Raw genomic sequence first — 25,749 nt, 5'->3', positions numbered from 1 at the left:
GATGCTGCTCCCATGTCATATTTTGGGGTGTGGAACCTTTTTGAGCTCTTACGACAAATTTGTATAAACAGAACTCCATTAAAAATACTTATGTAACAGGTATTTTAAAAGTATATAAATTAAATTAGACATCTGAAGTTCATGGTCAGTTCTTTATTCCATCACTCGGAGTCCTAGTAAATTTCACAAAATCTTGGTTGCACTATTATCAAACCACTGTGTGCCTACTGACAAATCCCAGCAGTGGAGGTATTCAAACCACTTAACTTTGGCAAATAATTTAAGTCTAAGTAGAAGGTCTTGTGATGACAGAAGAACCTACAGGGAGTAGGTTAGGAATTTAAGGACTACACAAATAGTCCTTTCCATAATGACCACATTTCTATCATTGGGCAGGAATAAATTGGCTTGCATCAAAACACAACTCAAGAGTTCCACCAGCTTCATTTCCAAATGAGGAGCCACAAAATAGATCTGTCTCCATTTATACAACTGTCAGATTATCTAAAAAAAAATTACTCTCCCTTTAAACACATATATAATTTGCTTGCTTTGAGCTGGGCAGGGTTGTTGGGACAAGATGAAAAATGAGGTATTGGAAAGGAAAGGGTAAGAAGTCTATTTGAAAGAATTGATTACACTGATCCTGTGAACACTGCAGGCTGGGGAATAAAAAGAATATTAATCTAAGTTTGCAATCATATTGAAAGACATTTAGCATGTTCTGGTTTTTTGTAGGAAAAAAAATATTATGACCCCTAACAAAAAAAATGGAGAGTGGTTTTTTTATTTTTTTAACAGACTCATTGTGGTAACCCAGGTATCTTCATATATAGCAGAGGAGCTACAGAGAACCTGTACTGTTCTGGAACCACATCTGTATGCAAAGTAAGGCCAACTAAAATGGCATTAAACATTTATGCTGAGAGATCTGAATCACCCCCTTCTACATGAAATGCTTTCAATGAAAACAAAATTTAGGAACCAGAATTGGGCAGCCTGCATCCTGCATGCAGTGATATAAGCTACACATTTCATACACTATATATGGCACTGAGATTCTAAGTCGTCTTTTGAAAAATTATCACTTGACAGTGAAATCCTCTTTATAGCCAGGAGTTGGAGAAGCCATGTAAAATTTTGGTTTGTTTACTTTTTTCATTAACTGCATGTAAATGATATTGAAACAACTTACCCTCCCAGCATAATGCATAACAGTGAAGTTGGAGCCCAGATCCTTTGGGGCAAGGTTACCATTTCCATCTTTTGTGGAGGAATACACTGTGTTTGTGTCTGATGTATCCAGGTAAGACTGAATGCGTTTAGAAAGGCTCTGTTCCACTGACCAAACAGATTGGCTTTCCTCATCCAGCATTGCCAAAAAGCCTGATGGTTTCTGAAATGAAAAATAGACTTTTCTCATTTTATACAGGAGCAATAGAATTTCAGTTGTTCCTCACAGAGTAACGCAGCTTGTAATTTAGTAAAAAGAAACATATATCACCTCAAAGAAAAGTAAAAATAAAAAAGATTAAAATATTTTGGTAAGCCTTCAAGGCTGGTTCTTCTACAAGAAATGTAGAAAACCATATTTCAGTTGCCAAAAATGGTCACCATTGATGATCTTTTAGAAATTGGTTGTGTTACTTTCTTCTTAGAATAAATATACATGGTGTAAAATGTATCTGGAAGCTACCTGAAAGAAAAAATCCAAGGCTGCAGTATGGTTACCAGGAGAATACATCGTTTCCATGGTAACTCCCTCTTGTACACATTCTGCTTGCTCTTGTAGGAAAAGCACTTCATTGATATACTGGTGTATCTTCTCATTGGTCATGTTGACACAAAGCTATTGTAAAATGAGCAAAAAATGAGTGTTAGATGTTTACTGGATAATTCATCGATGTAGGTTTTACTGCATGTCTAATATCAAATTTGATGAAATGTCAATCCACAATATGTTATCTCTTGGTAGACCATAGATTTAGGAAGACTCTAGGGAAATTTAGATTTTAACAGCTATTGCTATTAAAATGGGAATATATAGTTTTCTGCACAGTTCATTGTGAATTCCGCATAGGAGTTATCAAATATCAGCATTATTAAATGAAGTGCAAATTTACACTAATTCCATTGAATGAAGTAACTCATAAATTCATGTGTTTAACAGTCTTTTGTATTTTATATTCAGGAAGGTTATACAAATACAATGTGCTTTTAGAAAAAAAACAACCAAAAAACAAGAACAACTACATACTTGTTTAAGATCCTGAGTCTGTAGTTAGTTCAATGCTAACAAAGACAAAACTGTGTTTCCACATATAATGTCACTGATGTCTAAAGCAGTCTCTGAAGAACTCATGTTTTACCAAAATATATAAAATGCTTGGGAACATTTTACTAGATGCTGCTCTCTATTTTATAGAAACTCTAAGGGAAGGCTGGCAAGAAAATGGTGCTCCATAGAAAAGTTCAAAGTTTGGAGAGATAAACAGTGCAGATGCTTCTAAAATATTTTCTTTGATTGCCTTATAGGATGTAAAACTAAACAGCTTCACAGAAATCTGTTTTCAATTAAAAATAGGTGGGAATTGTATCAGCTTATTTGTGTGCTTTTGCATTTTATTCAAAGCTCACCAGCAGAAATAAGTAAATATTTAATAACCTTGTGGTATAGATGGGGTATTTTTTACAATAAAGTGGAAATTTTAGTTGAAAATTTGAAAACCTCCTACAATGCTACATTAAGTATGGCTAAGAAATTAAGAAAATAAAATCACCTAAAAGGGTGGAAGAGCACTTCATATAAGGAATGACACAAGGAATGCCTGCATGCATTTTCATTTCAGTCTAAACTAGTCCCATATTTTTGTTGGCCAGCTATTAACTATAGCTTCCATGAATAAAGTGTGCAAAAGCAATTCCAACAACAAGTCATATGGAAAGGTATGAAATATTTAGATCTGCTCTAAAGTTACATGGCTTAACACCCAGATGAAGGAAGAGAACCCAAGCAATGTGTAATAGTCGCCTGAATTTTCCATCAACACCTCCTGTTAGTATAGTCAACTTGTACTTGTTATACAATGAAACCAACTAGTGTGAAAAACAGTAAGAAGAAATGAGACAAAGCTCATTTTACAACCAAACTTCTACTACTGTCTTTACTAATGCATGAGAGTGCAGGCAAAAGACAGCCTCAGATAAAACCAGTATTTATTTATAGTGGGATTTATACACATTCAGATTGTTATTCTCATTTTATTAACAATAAAAGTATAAAACTGACTTCCAGTATCTACTATTTTATGGAAAAGACAGCTTTTTTTAACTCTGCGGCAGGCAAAATGTGCTTAACTGATCACTTCTGGAATTCTAATTACAAAATCTTTCCAGAAGCTTACTAACACTATTTTATTAGGCAGACAACCTTATACTTTGCAGGATTTGGTAAAGCCTTAAAATGATGCATGCTGTATGTATCTTTATTTGCAGATTACTTATTTAGAGAACCAGGTCATTCAACTTTGCAAAGAGGTATTTTATAATGAGAAAAGCTGTCAAAATCTCCATAAACTCAAGCTTCCTTTTTATCATGAGCCAATCTCTTAAAATGCATTAAAAAAATAAAGTATTTGAGAACGTGGCTGTGCAGCAAAATCATTGAACTACACAATCTGAGATGAAGGAAACACTGTCTTAGATACGTCTTAAAAAGATCTGATAAATGGAGTTGGTTTTAAGCACCAAAATAAAAGAAATAGTATTTTATTTAAACATTCATACATAGCCTGCTTGGATGGTACAGAAAAAAACACTTTTTAAAATTCTACTGACCAGTGTATTATGGAGTACACTGGGGTGCTTCTTAGCAAAGCTGGACTGGCAGGCTTGCCACAATGCCAGTAAGGTACTGCAGAGCAGAGCAGAAAGCCAGCCCAAGCACTTGTACAAACTGCACACTGCTCCGATGCTGCTCTCTCTAGCACTGGCTGAGAGAACAGCTCTGCAGAACAAGAACAAGGAGAGCAGCCAGGGACTGCTGGAAAGCAAGACATTCTGATTGTATCTTTCTCCATTTCATTATCTAATCTACTGGGAAAAGGTAATAAAATGAATGTTTCAAATTAAAAGTTTGACACAGGTTGACATGGTAGTTAAAGCAGCTGCAATGTAGAAATGGGATGAATATGAACTAAACTAGCTTTGCTAATCCAAATTCTTTTGCTTCATGTCTTCTAAGTATTATATAAAACAATGATGTACTTTCTGTCCAAAGTTTTGAAAAGTCCACAGAACTGCATTTTTTAAACATGTATTTAACTGTACTCATGTAAATTAGATGAAAGTATAGCAGTAATAAAAAAAGTCTAAAATGTAATAAATTTTTACTGAAAACAAATATTTGGGGAATACCTTTAAGAAAGATATTTGCTTTACCTAGAAGCATTACTCAACATTACCTATGGTACTTGCTGTCATTAAACATTGTTAAACTATTCTTGATATGCATCTCATGTGGCCAATATTATGTCTTCTAAGTATTTGTCCTTCTATCAGTCCTTTTGACCTTAACTCACTATTGCCTCAGTGAAAATAAATCCACCATATATTTGTCCAAGTCTTCTCTAAGAGGTCCATTTTAGAATATTATTAGAAGAAAAAATATTCTTGTTCAAGTATTTAAAACAAAACCAAAACCAAACAACTTGCAGCACCATCCAAATTGTAGATTTTGGAAAATAATATTAGTGGCATTTGGTAAAAGCAGTAAGTATCCACCACATTAGACAGCATTAGCTTGATCTCTCTTCTTTTACTACATTTGACCAGTTAGTACCACTAAGTGCACTCCAAATTAAAATTTAGGTATAATATCAAAATTGTGCTGTGCTCTGAAGACAGAATAGCACCCATGGCTAATGAAATTTTCCTGCTCTTCACTGTGTTCACTTTTCCTACTCTTACATCTATTTGAAAAAGGCATTACTAAACAGGGAAATTTGTGGAAAGAAACTTGGTGACTGTCAATCAGTGAGGGAAAGGTGGATGCAAAGACCCTTTGGAAAGCTCATTTGCATCCTTTGGTCATGCAGAAGGATTAAATCTCCCAAGGAATGTGTATTCAGAGCATGAAGTAAAGCTTCCAGCTGTCCTTTCAACACATCAATCAGGCCCTAATTTATGGGTTAAGATGATGAAGCCACAATGTCAAATTTAATCTGTAAGGAAGTGTTCTAGAATTTCTCAAAAATGTAATTTCTGAGATAATGAAACACAGAATCATCTTTTTTTCTGAGGCTGGACTCAGAAAATATTTTTAAACCTATTTAAAAATATATATTTTTAAACCTTGACACTTATTTTTTCAGAAGTATCTCAAGTGCTGTACCCCTTTGTATCTGCTACCCAAACATTTCAACATCCTTTTGTTTATGCATACTACCCACTAGAATATTTCTAATGAATTTACAAAAAAACCCAGAACCATTCTATTTCTTCCTTTGCCTTTCAGAGCTAATAGGATCTAACACACATTTCTTGTTCTCCATGCAGCTCCAAGACAAATTCAGAGATAGTCCTTCTACCTGTGTCAGAAGAACTTTAATTCACTGGGAGTCCCTGTTATCTCTGGGAGCAGTTGCCATTAGCTGATCTGTGTTCCTCGAAGAGCATAAAAGAAAACCCAGTGCTATTAAAACTTTACTACAGGTAGCTGCTACCTGAGAAGCCTTCCAAAAAGGAGGATCTGAAAAGCCCATCAAAAAAGGGACAATTTCAATAAAAAGTGAAATAGTCTCCCACCTGTTTTTGTACTTGTGAAAGTATTAAACAAACAAGCAAGCAAACAAACATGGTAACAACAATTTTTTTCGTGGAAGAGTTTGGAATTGTTCTGAAACTAAAAGAGCTCTAAATTATAGCTCTAAATTATAGCTCATAATGCTGGACAGAAATGAATTACTATGAGGTAAAAAAGGATGCTCGTGTAAAAAAGTAAGATATCAATTAAATGGTGGGCAATATTTCCCCAATCAGTCACAAAGTGAATTGAGCTGTAAATGTCAATTTGAGACAAATTATTTTATTCTTGGCTACTGTAAAATAATAAAGAAAAAAAGGAATTATTTTAATGTCAGGTACTTGATAAGTCAGCTTTAAAGCCTTGGCTTTAAACACTGGTCTTCCAGTGGCTGATTGGAACACTGGACAGACAATAGTGTCCTTCATAAATGCAAAAAAAATGTGTGCACAGGGAAGAAGATCAAAGAGACTAAGAGGGAAGAGGGAGGAGTACACCATGACAAAGGTCATGAAGAGTGTAACATCCTCAGGAGCTGATTTGAAAAAGAAGGTAAAACACAGGATTGCCAGGCCCCTGAGGAACAGGCTTTTACAGCCCTGCTCAGCTTTTCCTGGGGCCCCCACCCACTCCTTGCCAATGGGCCCCATCCTGACGGCAGTGCCAGTTTCCAGCTCTTCCTCACAGCTACTTGTGACAGGGTCCCAGCCCTATCTGGCTGCTTGCCATGTCAGAGCAGCTGATGGATGCTGTTACTGGCCCTGGCTCTGCCCACCATGCTCCAGGGATGCTGCACATCACAGAGGGCATGGCCATCCCTGGGTCCTCCTGTTGTGTGGCTCCCTGGTGCCAACAATCAGCTGGTTCTCGCTGCTTCACAACAAGGATGTTTAAACCTTCCTTTGCATGGAGGCTAGCAAAACTCTGATTTAAAAATAACATGTCGTATTTCCTTGTTAAAGACTGAATCAACATGGTAAGCACTGCCCATCATCCGATGGGGAATAAGGAATACTCCAGCACTGGGAACTGCAGTGGAAAGTTCTGCATTAAGTCCCTACATAGTAACAGAGTTCAGTGTGCACCAGCAGCTGCCTATTCCACAGAAGCAAGCAGGACCATCCATCGGTGCTCTGCACAGGCAAAACCAAAGAAGGTTGATTTCTTCTTCATAAAACGAACTCTTTCAGACTGTCCAAATGAAAAACCTTACTGTGTGACCTCCCATCTACTATCACTGAGACTGCAATGACTGTAGAAAAGTTAAATTGTGTAACTTTTGTCCATTCATATCCATCCATCTTCAAAACAGGCAACATGTGCTTACATTTGGACAGCCAGAAGCAGTGTAAATGTTGAGACAATGCAATTTAATGCAAAATAATCTCTTACAGTTGTTTTGGCTAGGAAATATTACATGAAAAAAATGTAGTGTCAGCAGAGTTAACCATAGAAATAACATGCTGAGAAGTTAAAATCTACCACACCTAATAACAAACATAGGTGAAATTCCGAGCTGGGTTCTGCTACCTCTTCTGCTTCACCACAGTGACTCTGAAGTAGAGTCCTGCGTGGGGCAGGCAATGCTCTCTGCTCTCAGAGCTGGCTGGCTCCTGTTGCTTGGGATGTGCTGCACAGAGCTGCCATGGAAGCTGTGCCTCTCCCAGAGCTATACTGCATCACACAGATGATGTGCATGAACTTTAATGGGTATGGAGTCGAATGGGAGTCAAGAGACATTTGACTGTTCCAGTGACCTGCAGAACTGATTTAGATAAATCACTTTTATTTCCTATAGAAAGAATTATATATATATATATGTATATATATATATATATATATATACTTCTGCAAAACTTAAGAGGCCTACAGAGGTAAAAATACCATGCAAGGCCTAAATGTTATTTAGCAAGAACTAATATCTTCTTTAGTTTATCCCTTGAATTATACATCAGACAGAAAAGACTACTAGTGTCCATTTTACTTCACTGCATTATTGTTCTTTATGATGAACCTACAACTGCAGGCTTCCATTTCTGTGGAAAAACCTGACTTTCTGCAAGGGGAAGAAATGCTACTTTTCCTACTCTAAGGTCTGGTTCTTCTGCTGTAATAATTTTCTTAGAAACAATTGGGGGAAAATGGTTCAGGCAACTATCCATCCTGCTTATTGATTGTTGTATTCATTGGTCATGAGTTTGTTCAGTTTGTGATCCAAAAATCGTAAGTATGTATCAAACTACCATAAGTACAAAGGTTGTAGCATTATTTGACTGTAGTGTTTGGAGTTGTGCTGTAAAGGAGCCATGAATAAGAACTAACCTAGTTTTAAATTGTATTAGAAGTAGACATTTTCTAGTTTTAAAGGGGTGCAGAATAAACTATAAACAAATACCGTCTCTCTCAAACCAGGAAGCCTGAGGAAACACTGAATTAACACTGGAAACTGGCATTGATGTTTTTGATGGAGCACTCGTATTTCTGGAAATGACCACAAAATGAAGGCCATTTCTCTATAGAACAGGAAAGAGAAATTGTGCTCACTTTTGACCATGTCCCAGTGTGGCTGTATACAAAGCTGTTCTGGCACAGCAGGTATGCAGCTGCTCCAGGAAAATGCTGTTCCCAAGCTAATGATCACTGCTAGGAAGTGATTGTAAATTGTAATTGGGGTGAGCTAAAAGTGTCCTGTAGTCATTTACCATAACTCAGCTGATGAGCAGTAAAAGCAGTAACTCACTGAGTCCTGCTAATTCAGAAGCTTTCAGTCTTTATTGAGCAATGACTCCTTCAGACTGTGGCTTCTAAAAACACTGTTCTAAAAGACTTTCAGCTTTTAAATTTCAAGCCAAAAATCAAAACTACCCTCACTATTACTTATTCCACACACTTGTTTACTTTTATTTCAGAATTACATGTCCTATTTTTGCTCATAAAATATCACACATGTTCTATACAATAAAGGCTTACCAATGCTCAGTACAAGGAAAACTGAACACTTAATTAAAAATGTTTTTTAACTTCCAATGCCTTTTTGTATTAAATGGTCTGTAAAAGTTTTCTCTCTACAAGCTGTCAGTCACATTGCTTTGCCCACAGAATTTATCAGATTCTTGGTGTAGACATAATTCATCTTACTTTTCTAGTCCTTTGACAGCTGTTTTCCTTTGCATTGCTCATGAGTTGTTCCTGGACCAATTCTTCATTTGACTTTGATATTTCAATACTCTAATGCCTTGTCATTCCGAAACACACACTGAAGTAAATAAGTTATTCTACCTGGTTTATCCATCTCTGTCTGCCTGAACCATCTTCAAACACAGTTTATTAAAACCCACGTGACTTACTATCTTATTGCTCTCTTAATAATTATCATATTAAACTGTTTATCTACTGGCCTGATATAAAGCACTAGAAAGATTCACACAGCTACTTGGAATGTCTCCAGTTTTGGGCAATCAGGAAGTTTTAATTTTCATTGAAAACAGTTATTATTTTTTTCATAGAAAGCAGGAGAACAGATATCACAAAGAATGCCTTACCACACACTAATTTGGAAAAAAAGGTTCATTTTCCCTAAAATTACTTTTCTAATACCATTTTGAAATATGCTAATCTAAATGTGATGAAAAAAAATTTTATGGCTCCACTACTGTCTGGCTGTAACATTTAATGTTAACATTCTGCAATCACAGGCCTTGACACTGGGCATATTTGCAGACATGATGCAATGTTTTACACGAGGACCCTCTCTGGGCTAACAAGACTGTTTATTGTTAGAGTTAATGAGCCCAGGCAGAACTCTGAACTAGGCTGGACTGCTAGAGAGCTCCAGCTTTGAAGTTCAGGCTGTTTGGGGTAAGTCTGCATGATTGGGTTGCATCATGTAGTGATACAAACTGCTTCTCTTCATTGATACTACTACCTATCACTTCAGGAATCAGATATGTTAATTGCATTACAGAGTTCATTTAAAGAACTCTCACCTCTCTTCCATCTTTTCAGGAATGCAGTTAAGTAGACTCTGAATAATGACTCAGATTATTGCTCAATATTATTCAACAAAATGCATTCAGCCCAGGTGAAGGGACATTAGGTGTCTCTTGAAATATATTTATTTAGAAAAAAGGGAATTTCAATTTACTTTGAAACTATCATGTTTGCTATGCAGAAACCATAAAGTAAATCCCTTTTTACTAATTTTTCTTAGACCTTGTATTTTCTCTTACAGCATCCTCTGCAGTTATTTAGCAGAAAATAACTTATCCCAGAAAATAGAATTCATGGTATTTCATGATGTCAACTCTGGATCTTTTTTGAGTTTCATGACACAAAAGCAATGTAGAACAGAGTCAACAGAAGATAACCAGTAAGTCCCAAGATGACTGCCTCTCTTTTGAGAAGTATTTAAATTGCATAACATACTTTATACATGTTAATCAGGAAGCTTATGGATTTTTTCATATATTATATTCAGTCTGTTAAAATGTTTTTAATTTTTCACCTTATATTTTCCCCCAAAGGTGGCATTCACAATGAGTGAAAGACTATGAATATTGGTACACATCAATAGTCCTCAATCCAGCAAATAAGATAGAACTCTAACAGCAAAAAAATTTTGTGAGAAGGAAACTGGAATTTATTTTATTGCCTTCTTACATGCTCTTTTGAAGGTACAGGTAAACTCACCACACGCTTTCAGACATTTGGAAATTGGGTAGAAATGTAAACATGCTATACAAGCTGAACTAATGTGTGTCTATGACTTCTGTTTTACTAGAAAGAGAAAGATGAACTATAAAACAATGGATTGCCTGGGATAAAGGGGCAAATCCTGATTTCAAACAATAACAAGTCCTTTGTTGCAACTGATCCTTTCTTGATTATTTTCTATGCTTTGATTATTTGTTCTATGCTTTGATTTTTTGAATGGATGAACAACTGAAAAACAACTTAAACACCTCTTTCAGTGTGTTGTTTAGAGTCACTAATGCCTTCCGAAATACATAATTCAAAAGAGCTCTGGTGGTCGATGACTAATGTTGAAGGTAGGCAAACATCTTAAAGAAATTTTGATATTTAAAAGGATTTTAAAGCATGAAGTGACATAAATTTAAATTTATTTTTCATGGATGCAATTCAATTTTTTGAAGTCACACAGAGGTGAATCTGCCAGTAATGGCACTTAGCCTAATGCAGCATTTTAATTTTATTTTTTTCTTCAAGGCATCTGAAGACCTTTTGATCTTTCTTCCAATTCTGTGCATTGTCCTTCTACTCACTGATCTCGTTGAAGTATAACTTCCACAAGCATGAAAACAAACAACACTATTTTCCTCAGATTTTCTTTCAGTGCTAATATTACACCTCTTCAAAATCACAATATTTACTATTTATTTTAAAATTGTCAACAACTGTATAAAACCCAGCATGTAATTCATATACATATAGGTATAATGGGAAAAAAATATTTTAAAAGAAAATTGTCACCTTCATGGTATTTGTATTCTGATAAAAACTGGCTAATTAGAGAATTAACAACAGGTACAGTAAATTCAGCAAAACATCCACACTTGCCTGTTCAAAAGTATTCTTTTGAAATTCTTCAAATCCAAAAATATCTAATACTCCAATCTCAAACACTTGGTCACTGGGGGGAAAAAAAAAGATATTACAGATAATAAGAATTCAAGCAAGTGAATCTGTTGTTTCTGACAGCAGTATTTCTGTCCTAGGACGAAAGCAGGCTGTATTTCAAAAACATGGATGAAATACACAAGCAGACCAAGTACAGAACAGAATCAAATTTCTACTCACCAAGCTATCATACTGAACAGAAATAAAAAGCAGGGTTCAAGATTGCTTTAGCAGCCATGCTAAAAACTAAATTTGTAAGGAAAGGAAAAAAATCTTAACTTCTTTAAAGTCCAGTGTCCAAGGATATAGGTAACCATTTTCTGACATCAGGGATAACCATTTTGGAGAAGTTTCAAAAATGATTCATTGCACTCTGTTATCTTTTCCCGTTTATATTTCTTTGGCAGCCAGAATTGCTTCTACAAAACGCACTTTAAGGGAAACCTGTTAAGCTCAAGTCCTCTCTCTCAGCATCAAGTAGAATTTCTGGGCTCAGGGTGCCCAAGAGGTTACATGTCCCAGGGGAAAGAACAGTCAGGGGTCACGCCTGAAGAGGGCAGATGTTTCTTTTCTGTATACATAAAAGAGTACTTGTTTTAATTGCATCTAATTTGTCGTGTGTCACTGCATGCATTCAGGGAAGGGATTTTATTGTGGCCAGGTGGAATGAGTGGAAAGATCAAGGCAGAGCAGTCACCTACGACTTGGATAGGAGAAATGGGAAAAGGACAACTTAGGACTGAGTCATTGTAAACCTTATTTAGAGAGGAAGCTAAATTCACTGCAGTGAGCAAAATTAATATTTTGGGATATTCTCTTGCCTACTTTGCAACAATAATATCGCAGGCTGCTGATTCCGAGATCCTTCCACATTTTTTCTCCATGTTCTAAGCTTCCCCTATGTCTAAACCTCTGTGCATATCAGGATATAATTTTAAAGGAGAAAAAGATGAATCACTGTTTAGTAAATAAATACAGTTCCATTGCAGTCATTGTAACCCATACCATGTCATTAGATGAGGATCCAGCACTCAAAATAAACTGCCATATAACAAACAAACAAAGTAAAATCATTTGAAAAAATGCATCTTACAAAACAACCTGGGAAAAACAATCCTCAGGGGCAAGCAGAGCCTTTTTCAGAAATCATACCCAAGAAGTCTGTCTTCATTTCAAAAGCACACGAGTTCAATGCACTACTGATTGTCACAGGACTCGCTGTGTGCGTAAATGTCAGACATAGATTGTTACATAATAAATCTAGTCTAGAATGGCTTTGCTGGGCAGGGGAGGTTATCGGGAGGTCGATTAGCCTCCAAGGGAATTTCTACAAGAAGCAGCATAAAGTTATATCACCACCTCCATCTCTAGCAATGAGTGCAATTTAAATTGGGTTCTAAAATGTAAGCCTCATTCACAACTGCTCCTGATTAGAGATGGGGGGGTACAGTCATTGTCACAATGTGTTTTCAACAAAACCTGTCTACTTCTAGAAAAAAAAATTAAATGTTTAAAAACAAACTACCTCAGAGAAATTAATATTGAAAATCCAGAACTATTATGTTATTTAAATAGGTTTCGGGGGAAAAAAGGCAAAGCTTGAAATTTCAGAGTAATTAACAGGTTTTCACTTTTTTTTTTTTTTCTTTCCCGTTTATGTATAGATTTCCTTATAGGAAAGGAAAATATGAACTGCTATGTAACATTGTACAACAGCTGAAATATTGCATTATATTTCATGGTTTTTAAAAACTATTTAATACAGATAGAATAGTTTATCCTTTCTCTGTCTAATTCAATTAATAGATTTGAGACTGTATTGTTTACATCCCAGTTGAGTCCATGACTGTTATTTTGTCAAAACTAACTCTCTTACTTTCCCTCAAGAAATATATAAACATTTGTATAAGGAAAAGACCAATACAAACTGACTTAATGAATTATTAAAAGTCAGGCAAAACAGGAACCTAGTCCTAGTTTCTAAAACTCCAAATAAAAGACTTAGCAGCCAGCTTATTGCCTACCTCAAATAACATTCCTTATCAAAACTGTGATATTTGTGAGAAATAGCCTGGCTTGCTTGAGATGCATTTTTTGACAGAAAATGATGTAGTCTAAGTGTTTTTATGAACTCCTCTTTATAATTTTGGTCAAGTATTATTAGGAGATGCACATACTACATTAAAAGAGCTGGAGGTTTTACATAATTAATATCTTGCCTAGGGGGCAAGTATAACAGAACAAGGCTCTGTATCCTTTACAACAGTGACATTTTATTATTACATTGTGCTATTTATGTGCAAAATCTCTGCAATCGTGATAGTAATTTTCTGTATTAAATTATTGCTCAGATTTTGAAAACTAAATAACAACTGACAGCACAACATCCAAGTTAAAAGCATTGCTTTATATATGGCTGCAAATTACTTTGGTTTTCTAATCTTTCTTCTTGTCTTTCTCTTTTTTCATACCACTTTTCTTCCCAGAAGAAGGGTCTAAATATGTTTTTACTGGCTAACTGTCAATCATATTAATTTCAGCAAAATTACTTTCCTTAAATAATCATAGCAGAGATTCCAAAGGCAAAATAAAGCGTGAATGATTCCATGTTTACAAATGAAAGAGCATGTCACCACTGTCTAAAAGAACAAATGTTAGAAAAAGGCGCTTTTTATTTGAAAGGTTTTGTTATTTTATTTTCTTACTTTATGGTTACTAACCATCACTGACATACTTCTTAATTATGTTTCAGATATTTAATATTTACTATGTCTAACTAAAAGAACTATAGTTTTATTGGGGACTGAGACTTTGATTTCAAGTTTGACAGAACTTCCCAGCACAGAAACTTGAAAAAAAGGAATTTGCTGATACTTGAAGAACTTTTTAATCTCTTATACCAGCACACAGGTGTGAATAGTTAAAAACAAGCATGGATGTTCACTATAAGTTGTTTTGGTTTTCTGATTCACAAAACAGCATTTCAACTTGCAATATTTTACAATGCCTCCAGTTTCGCTTTTTTTCCTCAGAACAACATCTCTGTAAAGATGTCGTTATAGACTAGTGTCCTAGGTTGCAATATAGATGTAGTTTTCTATTACCACCAGCTGTGGGCCGTTAGCTGCTATCACCTGCTAATGACCCACCCCGCATGACAGGCAATGGGCCATCAGGGACCCACCGTGTGACTCATGGACTTATCTCATCCCATTGTGGGATGCTCTGCCCAGGAGGGAGGACCAGGTGTTCCCACGTGGATATAACCTGGCCTGGAACTGCCTGAGAGCCCTGTCTACTGGGTTCCCAGAGGACCAGAGCTACCACTGATCTTCAGCGGAGACAGACCTTCACAGGATCACGCTTCAACTGGACTACTTCAGTTGGACTGCTACTACCACCCTAACAGGGTGTTAGGTTGTATCTGACTTTGTCAGTGCTTTTCCTTGTATTATTTCACTTATTTTTAATTTCAATCTTGACTTGTGATCTCCCACTGGTTTGTTTTCAAACCAAGACAACTAGAAATACCTTTTTTTACTGCATAAAAATTCCTGGCAACTCCTAAAAACAATACACATATGGAAGACATCCTGTTTGATAATCTACCACCTTGGCAGACATCTTCCCATTCATCCAGAGATGCTCTTGAACAATTTGCCATACCTGGCAAGGTGAACAAAACTCCTATTACAATATGTCTGACCCACTGGTTCAGACAAATCTACAGAATATTATTTGTTGACTTTCCATTGCAGATGGTTCTCAGCTACAAAATCCATAGGGTTCATTCCTTTTGTTATCTTTTGTAATCTGCCAGCATAAAGCAGTGAGATGAATCTGTTGTGGGAGGGTGATCTAATGTGCCTTTTCATCTGCCAAAGATATAACAGTTCTTGCTCTTCCTCCAACTTCTGCCAGTAATGAGGAGGGCTTATGTCTGATCTGGATAAACTGGAAGTAATACTGATTAATGAGGAAATATTTCTGATTAGATGAAGTATATAGCCTAGCCTTCAAATGAAGACCCTCAGAATCCTAATTAAGAAGCCCTCACTATTCCCAGGAGAACAGATTATACCTGTTGGCACAAACACAGTTCTTAAACAGAATAGGCTGAATACTTCCAGTTGGATATGCTCTTCATCTCAAACAATTACTAAACAAATCTACTTTCTGAAACTTTTGAGGGAGATTTTTCAATATTCTGAGATTTTTGCTGAGATTTGGTGTCATTGCTGTGTCTCTGAGGTATCTTGCTCAGCAACTGTAATTTTTCTTTTAATATTGCCTTACCCAGGTTTGAGTGGTGTATACAGAGATGGTGGCTAGATACATCAGAAAGAAACACTGGCTCCATATCTGACAAAGTTTTTTTTGACTGACTTGACTGTTATGGCAGGAATGAAGAAGTATATTTGCCAATAGACTGAAGATCTATAGTTCTTTCATTAGTAGCACATACTCTTCCTCAGCTCTTTCAAATAAAATTTGTTCTGTGCTTTAAAAACCAGCATTATCTTGTTTAATGAAACACTGGAAATTATCCAGACTGAAGCAGATTTCAAATTATGATATTATGCACTATATTACATTAATTACTTTGTAGTGTTTGTCTGTTTTAAAGATTTCCCTAACTCCACATATAGAAACAATTCTCATTATCCTGTGGGTTCATGTTCTGAACAGGAAGTTCCTTTCTTTCCCTCCTGCACTCCCAGCACCCTTTTAAAGAGTTCAATAATTGATAAATAAATGTTTCAGGGGTTTCTTTCTGACTTTTTTTTCTGATTTTTTTTCCTGAAGCTGAGAAGATTTCTAGCCCAGAATATTTTTTCTATAAATCAGGTAATGTGTACTAAGAATTTTGTCAATGCGAGTTCTGAGATCTTTCCTTTGCCCAAATAAGTGTTCCTACCGCTACTCTTTTGCACTATTTGAATTTTGATGGGTATAAGAGTATACAGTCAAAATATACAAGCTTTCAGAAACGACTTATTTAGAAATATTCTGTATGCTATATTTGCAACAGAAATCTATGACTGGCCTGGTTACACAGACAGAAAGTATAACTGAATTCCAGCTTTCTTTGTCTGTAACACTGCCACATAAGAATCACAGAATGGTTCAGGGTGGAAGAGACCTCCAACCTCCCTGCTCATGCAGGATCATCCCAATCCACATGACACAGAACTGCACCCAGATGGTGTTTTAGTATCTCCAGTGAGAACTCCACAACCTCTCTGGGCAACCTGTTCCAGAGCTCAGTCACCTACACAGTAGAGAAGTTCTTCCTCATGTTCAGGTGTGCCTCAGTTTCTGCCCATGGCCTCTTGTCCTGTTGCTCAGCACCACTGAGCAGAGCCTGGCTCCATCCTCATGGCACCCTCCCTGCAGATTTTTACAGACAGTGATGAGGTTCTCCTCTCAGTTGTCTTTTCTCAAGACTGAACAGGCCCTGTTCCCTCAGCCTTTCCTTGTAAGTGAAATGCCCCAGTCCCTAATCATGTTTGTCACCCTCTGCTGGACCTGCTGCAGGAGCTCTGTGTCTCTCTTGTGCTCAGGAGCCCAGAACTAGACAGAACACTCCAGATGTGGCCTCTCCAGGACTGAGCAGAGGGACAGGATCACCTTCCTTGTCCTGCTGGCAGTGCTCTTCCTAATGCACCTCAGGATGCCATTGGCCTTCTTGGCTACAAGGACACATTGCTGGCCCATGGATGATTGTTGCCCATCAGCACTCTCAGGTCCTTCACGGAGCTGCTTTCCAGTGGATCAGCCCCATCCTGTACTGCTGCAGGGGATTCTTTTTCCCCAGGTGCAGGTCCCTGCATTTGCCTTTGCGGAATGTCAGACTGTTCTCGGCCCGTGTCTCTGTCGAGGCCCTTCTGAAGGGCTGCACAGCACTCTGGGCTATTGGCCACTCCTCCCAGCTCTGTGCTGTCACTGACCTTCCTGCAGAAGCATCTGCCCCTTCATCCAGGTCACTGATGAATAAGTTAAACAATATTGGACCCACTAATGGATCCTGAGGGTGACTGCTAGTGAGAGGCCTCCAACCAGAACCAGGCCATCTGGGATGTTCTATTCAGCCAAGTTTTGTCGACAAAATATTTATCAGCTTTTTATCAGGTTTGATCTACACAGAAAATCTTCACTAACTAGCTGATAAAACAACACATCTTCAATTTACTAGCAGGCAGGGAACACAATATCAAGATTTTCTCAAGCACATATACCTAATGGGCTTGTTTTCCACAAGAAAAGGAAAACAATATTTCATAAGAGTTCACAGACATTCTTAAATCTCCATAAAGGAAAAGCCCTCTTGCCGAATGAGTCAGGAATTGTTGAAACATTATCTTAAGTCATTTCCTCACTCATTTGGATCACTAGATCCAACTTTGCCAACGTGCAATCAATTACCTTGAAATGCCACATTAAGACAACCATAAATCTACAAAACTGAAAATCAGCATACTTATCTGAATGGAAGTAAAACAGTAGTAAGTAACTGAAGAGTTAGGAGTCTTAGGAAGAAATTCACCCAGACTATTTTGATAATAATAAAATCAGTAGAATAGGAAATCATTATATAGATGAGTGAAGACAAATATCAATAATTAAAAGAAATAATTATAAGCACCTGTGAGAAATGTTAATAGCTTTCTTCTAATTCCACTCCAGGGGCCAATTATGGCAGTATAATTTCTCCACAGTTAATTTTTTAAAAAATAATATCAGAATGAATAAAGTAACAAACCTCAGATCTTGCAACCAGTCTAAACCAGCATGTAGGGTTATAATTTAGTTAAAACTAGGCAAAATTATAAGTAAGTTTTTATGAAAGATAAAATTATAAGTAAGTTTTAATGAAAGAATAACATCTCTAAAGGTGTATTATCTCAACACCATCATGAAAAGTCTTGCTTTATTCCTACTGAATAGTATTACAAAGTAATGAATTTGCTGGATTCTGGCAACATTTTTTATTCTCTATATTTCATAACTTTAGAGCTTGGTTTTTGCAGCTTTTCACAGAATCAGCTCCCCTTAACTTAGCTCAGCTGAGCAATGATAATCATTGCTTTTATTTTGTCTGAAACTTGTCACAAGCGATTTCCTAGTAAATATAAATCAATGTTAAAGACCAAAAATCAAGTATTTCCACCATAAAATTTAGACATGGATAACCAGTTTCCTCAAAATAGCCAAGATCAAATGCTTCTCTTAGAGTTACTAAGCCTTATAATAAATCTAATTTTATTGCTTCATAAATTCTTGCTGAAGTGTGGTGGAAGTACAGCTAAGCTGCCTCACAACAAAACAAGAGAACTGAGTCAGAAACCTTATTCCAGGTTTCTGATGAAGGTTTCATCCCATCTGATAAGTAGTAATTCTGTCAGTTTCCAACTGGGGAATGGAGTGTGGCCTGGACTGTATCAGAGTTATTTAGTCACATAAATTAATGTCTTTGGTGGATCTTTAGGCAGAGGTTTATTAAAACTGCACCAGACTGGAGATAAAATGCTGCTAAGTGATAGTTACTCAGACATATATGATGTAAATCTGACCCACAAATCACAAATCCGTTGCAGTAATTCAGCTTGCATCTAGAACTGTTCTATAGCTTGGTTTGCCCCTCAGGGTAAATAATATGACTAGGCAGGACCAGAAAAAAAAAGCTGGGCATGGGCTAATTCTACTGAGGTTGAAATATCAGTGTAAGATGATCAACTTAATTTTCCCTTACAATAAGCTACTTAGCTTCAAGTTTGGAAAGGGAACTAAAGCTGATTTTGGCCTTCTAAAATGTGGTGCATTTTTTCAGTACTGCTAATTAATTTAGAAAGCTGGTTAGCTTTCTAAAACCAGCCTAGATGAAGAACTCCCCCTTTTCAAGCATGTGGCCAGAGGAGACTATTGAAAATTCCTCATTTCTGATACATCAAACAGCTATCCTGTTTTAGCTGGGACTCACAACCACACACAGTCTTCAAATTACCCATAGGTAGAAATAGTTTCACTGAGAAATATTTTCACAACGTAGAAGTCACCTCTTCTACCTAGACACTGCACTAAAAGGAGACTACAAGATAAACAATATACAAACAACTTTGACTTTCATTATTTGAAGATGCTATGATATCTAGAAATTATAGGTTTATATTAACAGAGATACACAACACCCTATTCCAAAACACTGTGAGATATCGAATTGTAAAATTACACACTGAAAAATTATTTCAAATAATTTTAATAGTTTTTTAATATACCAACCCTAAATTTCTTTCTCAACAACCACTACAAAAAACGCTCACTGTAATTAGAAATGCCTGAACTGGGTTGTTGTTTGTCACAGACATAGCATTGAGCTAAGCCTAGGTTCCATAAGTCCCAGGAATGAATGAGGAAGAATTGTGACCTCATGCTGCTGCCCCTCTTTATTATAAACAGAGTATGTCAAATTAGGACATGGTTTGGAAACTTGCTCTAGATTAGTGTCACAAAGACACACGTAAAATCATTCCATGTTACTTCTGTTTGCCTTCAGCAGGAAGTGAGGCACTCTGGTGGTGTATATATAATGACAGAAAGATTTTAGGTGCAGAAAGCTGAGTTACTCAGCCATGGTAACTTCTCTTAGCTACACCCACAGAAGAGTAATGTGATTTGTCACTAACTGGTCTATGAATAGGAATAAAAACAAGATTGTGAAATCCTCTAACTCAAAAAGAGGGCACCTCATAAACCGTTGTCCTATCCAGCCATGATATAAAGAAAACATATGAAAGTTCCACATCTGTTATTTGTGGATTACCATTTACCAATAATTCCAATCCACTTGTATTTCACATTCATAAGAAAGCTCAGCTGAGCATATGAGCTGTTCAACTTTGATTAAGTCACATGCATATGATCATCTAATTAGGTCTACTGTCTTAGTTTGTTACTTTGATTCTACTGAGATTTCATTTTTTCTTGTTGTTCCTTTAATTTGTTTCTTGACTGCTCCACTGATGCACATTAATTAGCATTCATTTTTTCCACGAAACCATGCTGGATAGCAACAGCATCGAATTTAGAAGATGCTAACCTAGAGAACATTCTTAGAACATTTAATTCAGTTAAGTTTAAACATTCATTTGAAAGCCTTTGAATAAAATTCTAGTTTTAATACCCTGTGCTAAGGTCACTGTTTTGGGAAGAAAGAACAAGTATGCTATGCATTAAAAAAAGCACCAAGCAGCATTTTGCATGTTGAAAGACTTTTTTCATTCTGTATTGTCGACTCCTAAAAGGCTACTAATTGTAACCACCAATCTAGATTACTGCATAAAGTACCATGGCCCCCTACATAAGCAAATAAATAAACAAACATTATAGAAGAAACAACTAGAAGGAATGGCCAATGCTTTAAAGATCCAAGCATAGTGTCATGCTATCATAAAATGCTTTAAAACTTTATCAGTGTGCATTAAATTCCACCATTTAATGGAATCATTTCTTCTATGGTTCTGAATTTGAACAGATAATGGAACACCTAATAGTTTCTAATGGCACTCTTACCTGCCGCTGTCATCTTGATTTTGAAGGTAGCAGTTGATTGTGTTGACTAAAAAGCTAAATAAACGACCATACAGAGATTTTGCCAAGAGATCCCGGTAAAAATCTGAAATCTCTATAGTGTGTCTCCGAACAATCGTGTCTCCTAAGAGGAAAAGCAGAAAATGGAGATGAAGGTGTGTTGTAAACTTTGCCTTAAGTAATTTTAGTTACAGTAAATTTAGCTACAGTTACTTCTCCTTTGCCAAACATTTACATGGTGTTGGCTTTTTTCTGAAGCTTCCAGTGCAAGATGAGAAGACCGTCAACAGTCAAAAGATTTTTAGTTTGGAAATACATGCTTTTATACTTTGTTTAAAAGAAATGTGTATGAGTACCAATACAGAACTAGTATTGCACTGAAGATTTTTTTTTCCCCCCAAGACACTCCTCTTGATTACAGTTCTCACTAATATTCTCTATTAATATCTAATCTGTTATCTTGACATGCTTTTGTAACATTAAGCAAGTTAGGAGCCCATTAGCATCACAGTGTGAAACTGCTTTGCTCCATATTACAAAGGCATTTCTAATTTGGTGGCCCAGTCTGATTTACTGCATGGCGGATAAGCCTACAAATTCCTCAGAGGGAATATTTACAGGACCTTACAAGAAATAAGAAACAAAAATCACCAGCTTTCAATTTTTTTAAATCAGAAGGATCAAAATGTCACCAAGTCTGATCTATGAGAATGTATGCTTGGAAAAGATTACCTTTAAAATACTGAACGTCAGTTGTTAAGGCTGAAGCAAGCTCATCTGGTGAAACCTGCAGCATCCCTGCCACTGAAATGAAAGAAAATGTAAAGAAAGACTGATTTATGCTATAATGCATATTTCATTTTTTAACACAGATTTTTTTTCTGTATATGTCTTTTTGAATGGTGAAAGAATCAAAACAGTAAAGAAAAGGGTGCTGACATAGGAGTAATCAAAATTAATGAACACATAAAATCGGATTACTATAATCAGTACTTTGTGAAGTTTGAATGTATCTGTATATTACATTACAGCTTTTTTTCTCCTTCAAAGATTACTCAGGACTTTCCTCATGGTTTGGCAGACTTTCTGTGGTATTAGAGTTAAGGTATGCTACTTATTGACATTCTGTATCCATAAGCCACTTGGAGGAAATTTGTTAGTGACCAAGAGGGCAAACTTCAAAGCATGAAAACAAAAGACCCTTTTAGGACAAATATTTTGAATGTAAGAAATTCAATTCAAGGCAAATTGTTCAGCTGTTGACAAGCAGTGCAAAAGCATTTTAAAAGAAGACTGCACAAAGTGCACTGTACAATTTCTTTTGGCAAACGATAGCATTAAATATGACATTTAATTAGATAATTTGCAATACTGGCATTTTATTTCATCCCATAAAAATTTGTAATTCATAAAACATCCAGGTCAATTGGATACTGTCTTCCCACAGCTACTTATGAATTTTCAGAAGTAATTTTTTTTTTGTCTCCCTGGAATTGTGTTTCCATCTGTCGGTGGAGCAGCGCAACTTCCCTGCTGTGGGACCGAGCAGGCGATGCTCCAAGGTCGTGTCCTACTGACCTTGTTCCAGGAGCTGCAGGTCTGACACGAATGCTGTCTCAGCGTCTGTCAGAGCCGTAAAGCGAATGTCTCCAAGATGCAGAATTGCTGAGAGAATTACAAACAGGTTCTCCACCTCCTGCACACAGTTTTTGCAGAATGAAAGATAAAGAAAAGATCTGTCGGGCACACCAGTGAAAGGCAATGCTTTATAAAAATACAAATTCTATTTGTTTGTATCATTGGCATTTGATAAGTTGAAAGGTATTCATGTGTGAATTATTAACAGGAAATTTGAAATCGAACTGGAACCTAGCTAGGACATGAACCAACAAAATTACTTTTTATTTCCTTTGTTTTAATGTAAGCCACATTAACCACTAAGTTAAAAAAGTTTTTTAGAATGTGACAAAAATACTGACATTCCTTTAATGGATGCATTATTTCTGCAAAAAATAAAATATATCTTGTCCATAGAGAATTTCCATTGAGATAATTTCTGTATCTGGGAATAGCAAGGGTTTTTTTGCCTCAGCCAGCTGAATTTCCAAAAAAAGTGTCTAGCTCTAAACTAAAACAGGTTCTTGGTACTAAAAGCTGTAATTAAGGTCTGAAAGAAACAAAAGAAACCTTCCTTACCCTCACACTTTCCCTCCAGGATTGCATATTCTTTTCTGATATCTCAGACTGTGAAGAAGTTATCTTTAGGGGCATATTTTTCCTGGCCTCATTTTTATCACAGCAAGAAAAAAACTAACTTTCTTCAGTTGTTTTGGTTGATTATTTTTTAAAATATTTTCAAATTCAAAAAAATTATGATCCATGAAATTTGAACCTTAAATCCTGAAAAATGGAAAGTATTGTGTGGTTTTGGAAGTTTTTTTAAGGTCAGTTATATAACAATAGTGCTTCTTTAAAATTGTAAAACAGGAAACCTTATGTCCACTATAACATTATATGGCATTATGCATGGCAGACTTAATTGACAACTCTTGAAGTATTTTTGAAAAATAAAACTTGGAACCCGCTTCTACCGAAACTGCAGAAGTGACAGTGAGAACTCTCACTTATCAGAATTAGCAGAGTAAGATTATAAATACACTACTAATGAAACACTTAGCGAATACACCCTCTCTATTCTCAAGCTCTCTTCTTTTCTTCACGTTGCTTTCCCTAATAAATATGCCAATTATCAAGAGGCATTAAAAAAGCTTACAGTCTTTCTGGGATTGACTATAGCACCTCCAGTGCTGTTTAAGCAAGTTTGATTCTCTAAACTACATTTTAAGACATGAATGTCAATCTCTTACTGAATGAGATAGATGTCAATAGGGCAACTGTATTTTAGTTTTACACAGTATGAAAGCTAAAGACTGAAAAACAATATATTCAAGCAAAGTCTGAGCAAGATAACTCTTAAAATAGAAGTCATGCTAATATGGAATTCAAACTAGGGTTCTATACCCTGCTGCTTGGGATGGTATCTCAGGCAAGATGAAATCTCACCCTAGCACAGCACACTCCTTACTTATAGGTTAAATCCTTCAGAACTGGTTTGGGGATAACTGTACAGCACTGAATGGCAGTGGCCTGGGATAGCTGCTGATTATGGGGATTTTGGTAAGGCCTCATGTATACTTCACATTCCAGATTCTCAAACACCTTTTTCATTGTGTAAGATACATGTTCCCCTACCTTTAAAACAGGAATTGTTTTTAATAAACATTAACATACTTTGGAAGATATCATTAATGACTGCTAAGGAATTTTTATGTAGTTCTTCAAAAAGTTTATCTACTCTCATTAAATGTGGCTAGGTAGTCAAGGAATAATACACACAGACCTTTCCATATACCTCAGAAGTAAGGGGTAGAAATTTTAGGAATGTGTTTTATCTACATATTGTGCACTAACATTCAATGCAGGAGATCAGCCTGCAGTATTTGAGAGTTCCACAGACTTCTCACCTCCTAAATATTATTCTAATGCTGCCTGAGTACAGAGGAGCCTTCGAGATAATTTACACTTTTCTGAGAGGTTACTTCTTTTCAAGAACTATGAGCAAAGTGAAGTACTGGACTCAAAAGAATACTGTATATGAAGCATTCTCAGACAGTTACTGCAAGCTTCTGAGTCGTGATCCTTTTACATTCAATTATTTACTTATGAGCTGAATCCCTTCCTCAACTGAACAGTAAAAATAATGAAAGAGCAAGAGAGCTCCACTGAACTGTGAGCCCTGGGCTAAATCCAGGAATGTCTGGACCTTTTGCTATTGAATTCTACTGGTACAGAGCTTGAGCCACAAAGAGTAAGGAGTAATTCTGTCAAATATATAGCCATATGTGTTCAATTTTGTACATAGCCACATGAACATTCATGAAAATAAACCTTACTCTTTGTTCCATTTAAAGGTGACATTTGTTACTACCTTAACTAGGCAATGCCAAACAGCTCCATGATGTACCACCACCACCACGGAAGTCTACCTCCCACCCAAATAACAGCCTCAACAGATTCACAATTTTTTTGCTGGTAGTCCTTGATCCATTTTTATTACAACTGCTGCCCATCTGTAATTTTTTATGACAATCTAGCGCAGAGTTACATTAACTTTTTGTCCCCTTTTTTCTAATGATATCGTACAGAGGTAAGTAAATTCTTACCTCCTTCTAAAACAACTGTTACTTATGCATTTCTCTTGCAGAAGTGTTCCAGCTATAGCGTTCTATGTAGCACATATATATGCAAGAATTATGGGGAGTTTGTTAAGCATTCTAGTATCCTGAAGGGATACGCAGTTTGCATGAGTTCTTATACTCATCCTTTTATTTCTTCTGATTTCTGTCTCACCTCTGTCCTCCAGAACCTCTTGATTAATTTTCCAAATTATCTTCTTCATTAGTTTCACAGGATTAAAGACAAACAACAGGCCTATCTTCTTGTTGCTTTTGGGGAATTAAGTCAGCTCTTTCAAGTTACCCATCTCTAATTTTCTTTGCCTAAATATGTATTTACTTCTTTTCAGGTGCTGTTAGCATATGTGTTTCACAAAACTAAAAAGGATGGGGAGATAATCAGAAACAGGAAAAAATTTCCATGGCTTTTATGAGGTGTCTGTCATATGGGATTTGATTGCTTCTTTTTATCTATGTAATTTAATT

The 25,749-nt window shown here is 36.2% G+C and overlaps 1 protein-coding gene across 1 annotated transcript in view; it reads right to left on the bottom strand.

Moving 5' to 3' along the window:
- The window catches only part of MYO16 (myosin XVI), a 293,290-nt gene that overhangs the window by 101,188 nt on the left and 166,353 nt on the right, over positions 1 to 25,749 (bottom strand). Inside the window, exons 18-23 of the mRNA XM_085052748.1 lie at positions 22,607 to 22,724; positions 21,761 to 21,832; positions 21,011 to 21,152; positions 11,381 to 11,453; positions 1,697 to 1,849; positions 1,196 to 1,396 (exon numbers count right to left, since the gene is read on the bottom strand). Coding sequence (XP_084908874.1) covers positions 1,196 to 1,396; positions 1,697 to 1,849; positions 11,381 to 11,453; positions 21,011 to 21,152; positions 21,761 to 21,832; positions 22,607 to 22,724 — 759 coding nt within the window. The remainder of the gene's footprint in view (positions 1 to 1,195; positions 1,397 to 1,696; positions 1,850 to 11,380; positions 11,454 to 21,010; positions 21,153 to 21,760; positions 21,833 to 22,606; positions 22,725 to 25,749) is intronic.

This window comes from Lichenostomus cassidix, chromosome 1, assembly GCF_008360975.1.
Source record: "Lichenostomus cassidix isolate B80296 chromosome 1, HeHo_3.0, whole genome shotgun sequence".
NCBI lineage: Eukaryota > Metazoa > Chordata > Aves > Passeriformes > Meliphagidae > Lichenostomus > Lichenostomus cassidix.
This window is presented reverse-complemented; position numbering and strand designations above follow the sequence as displayed.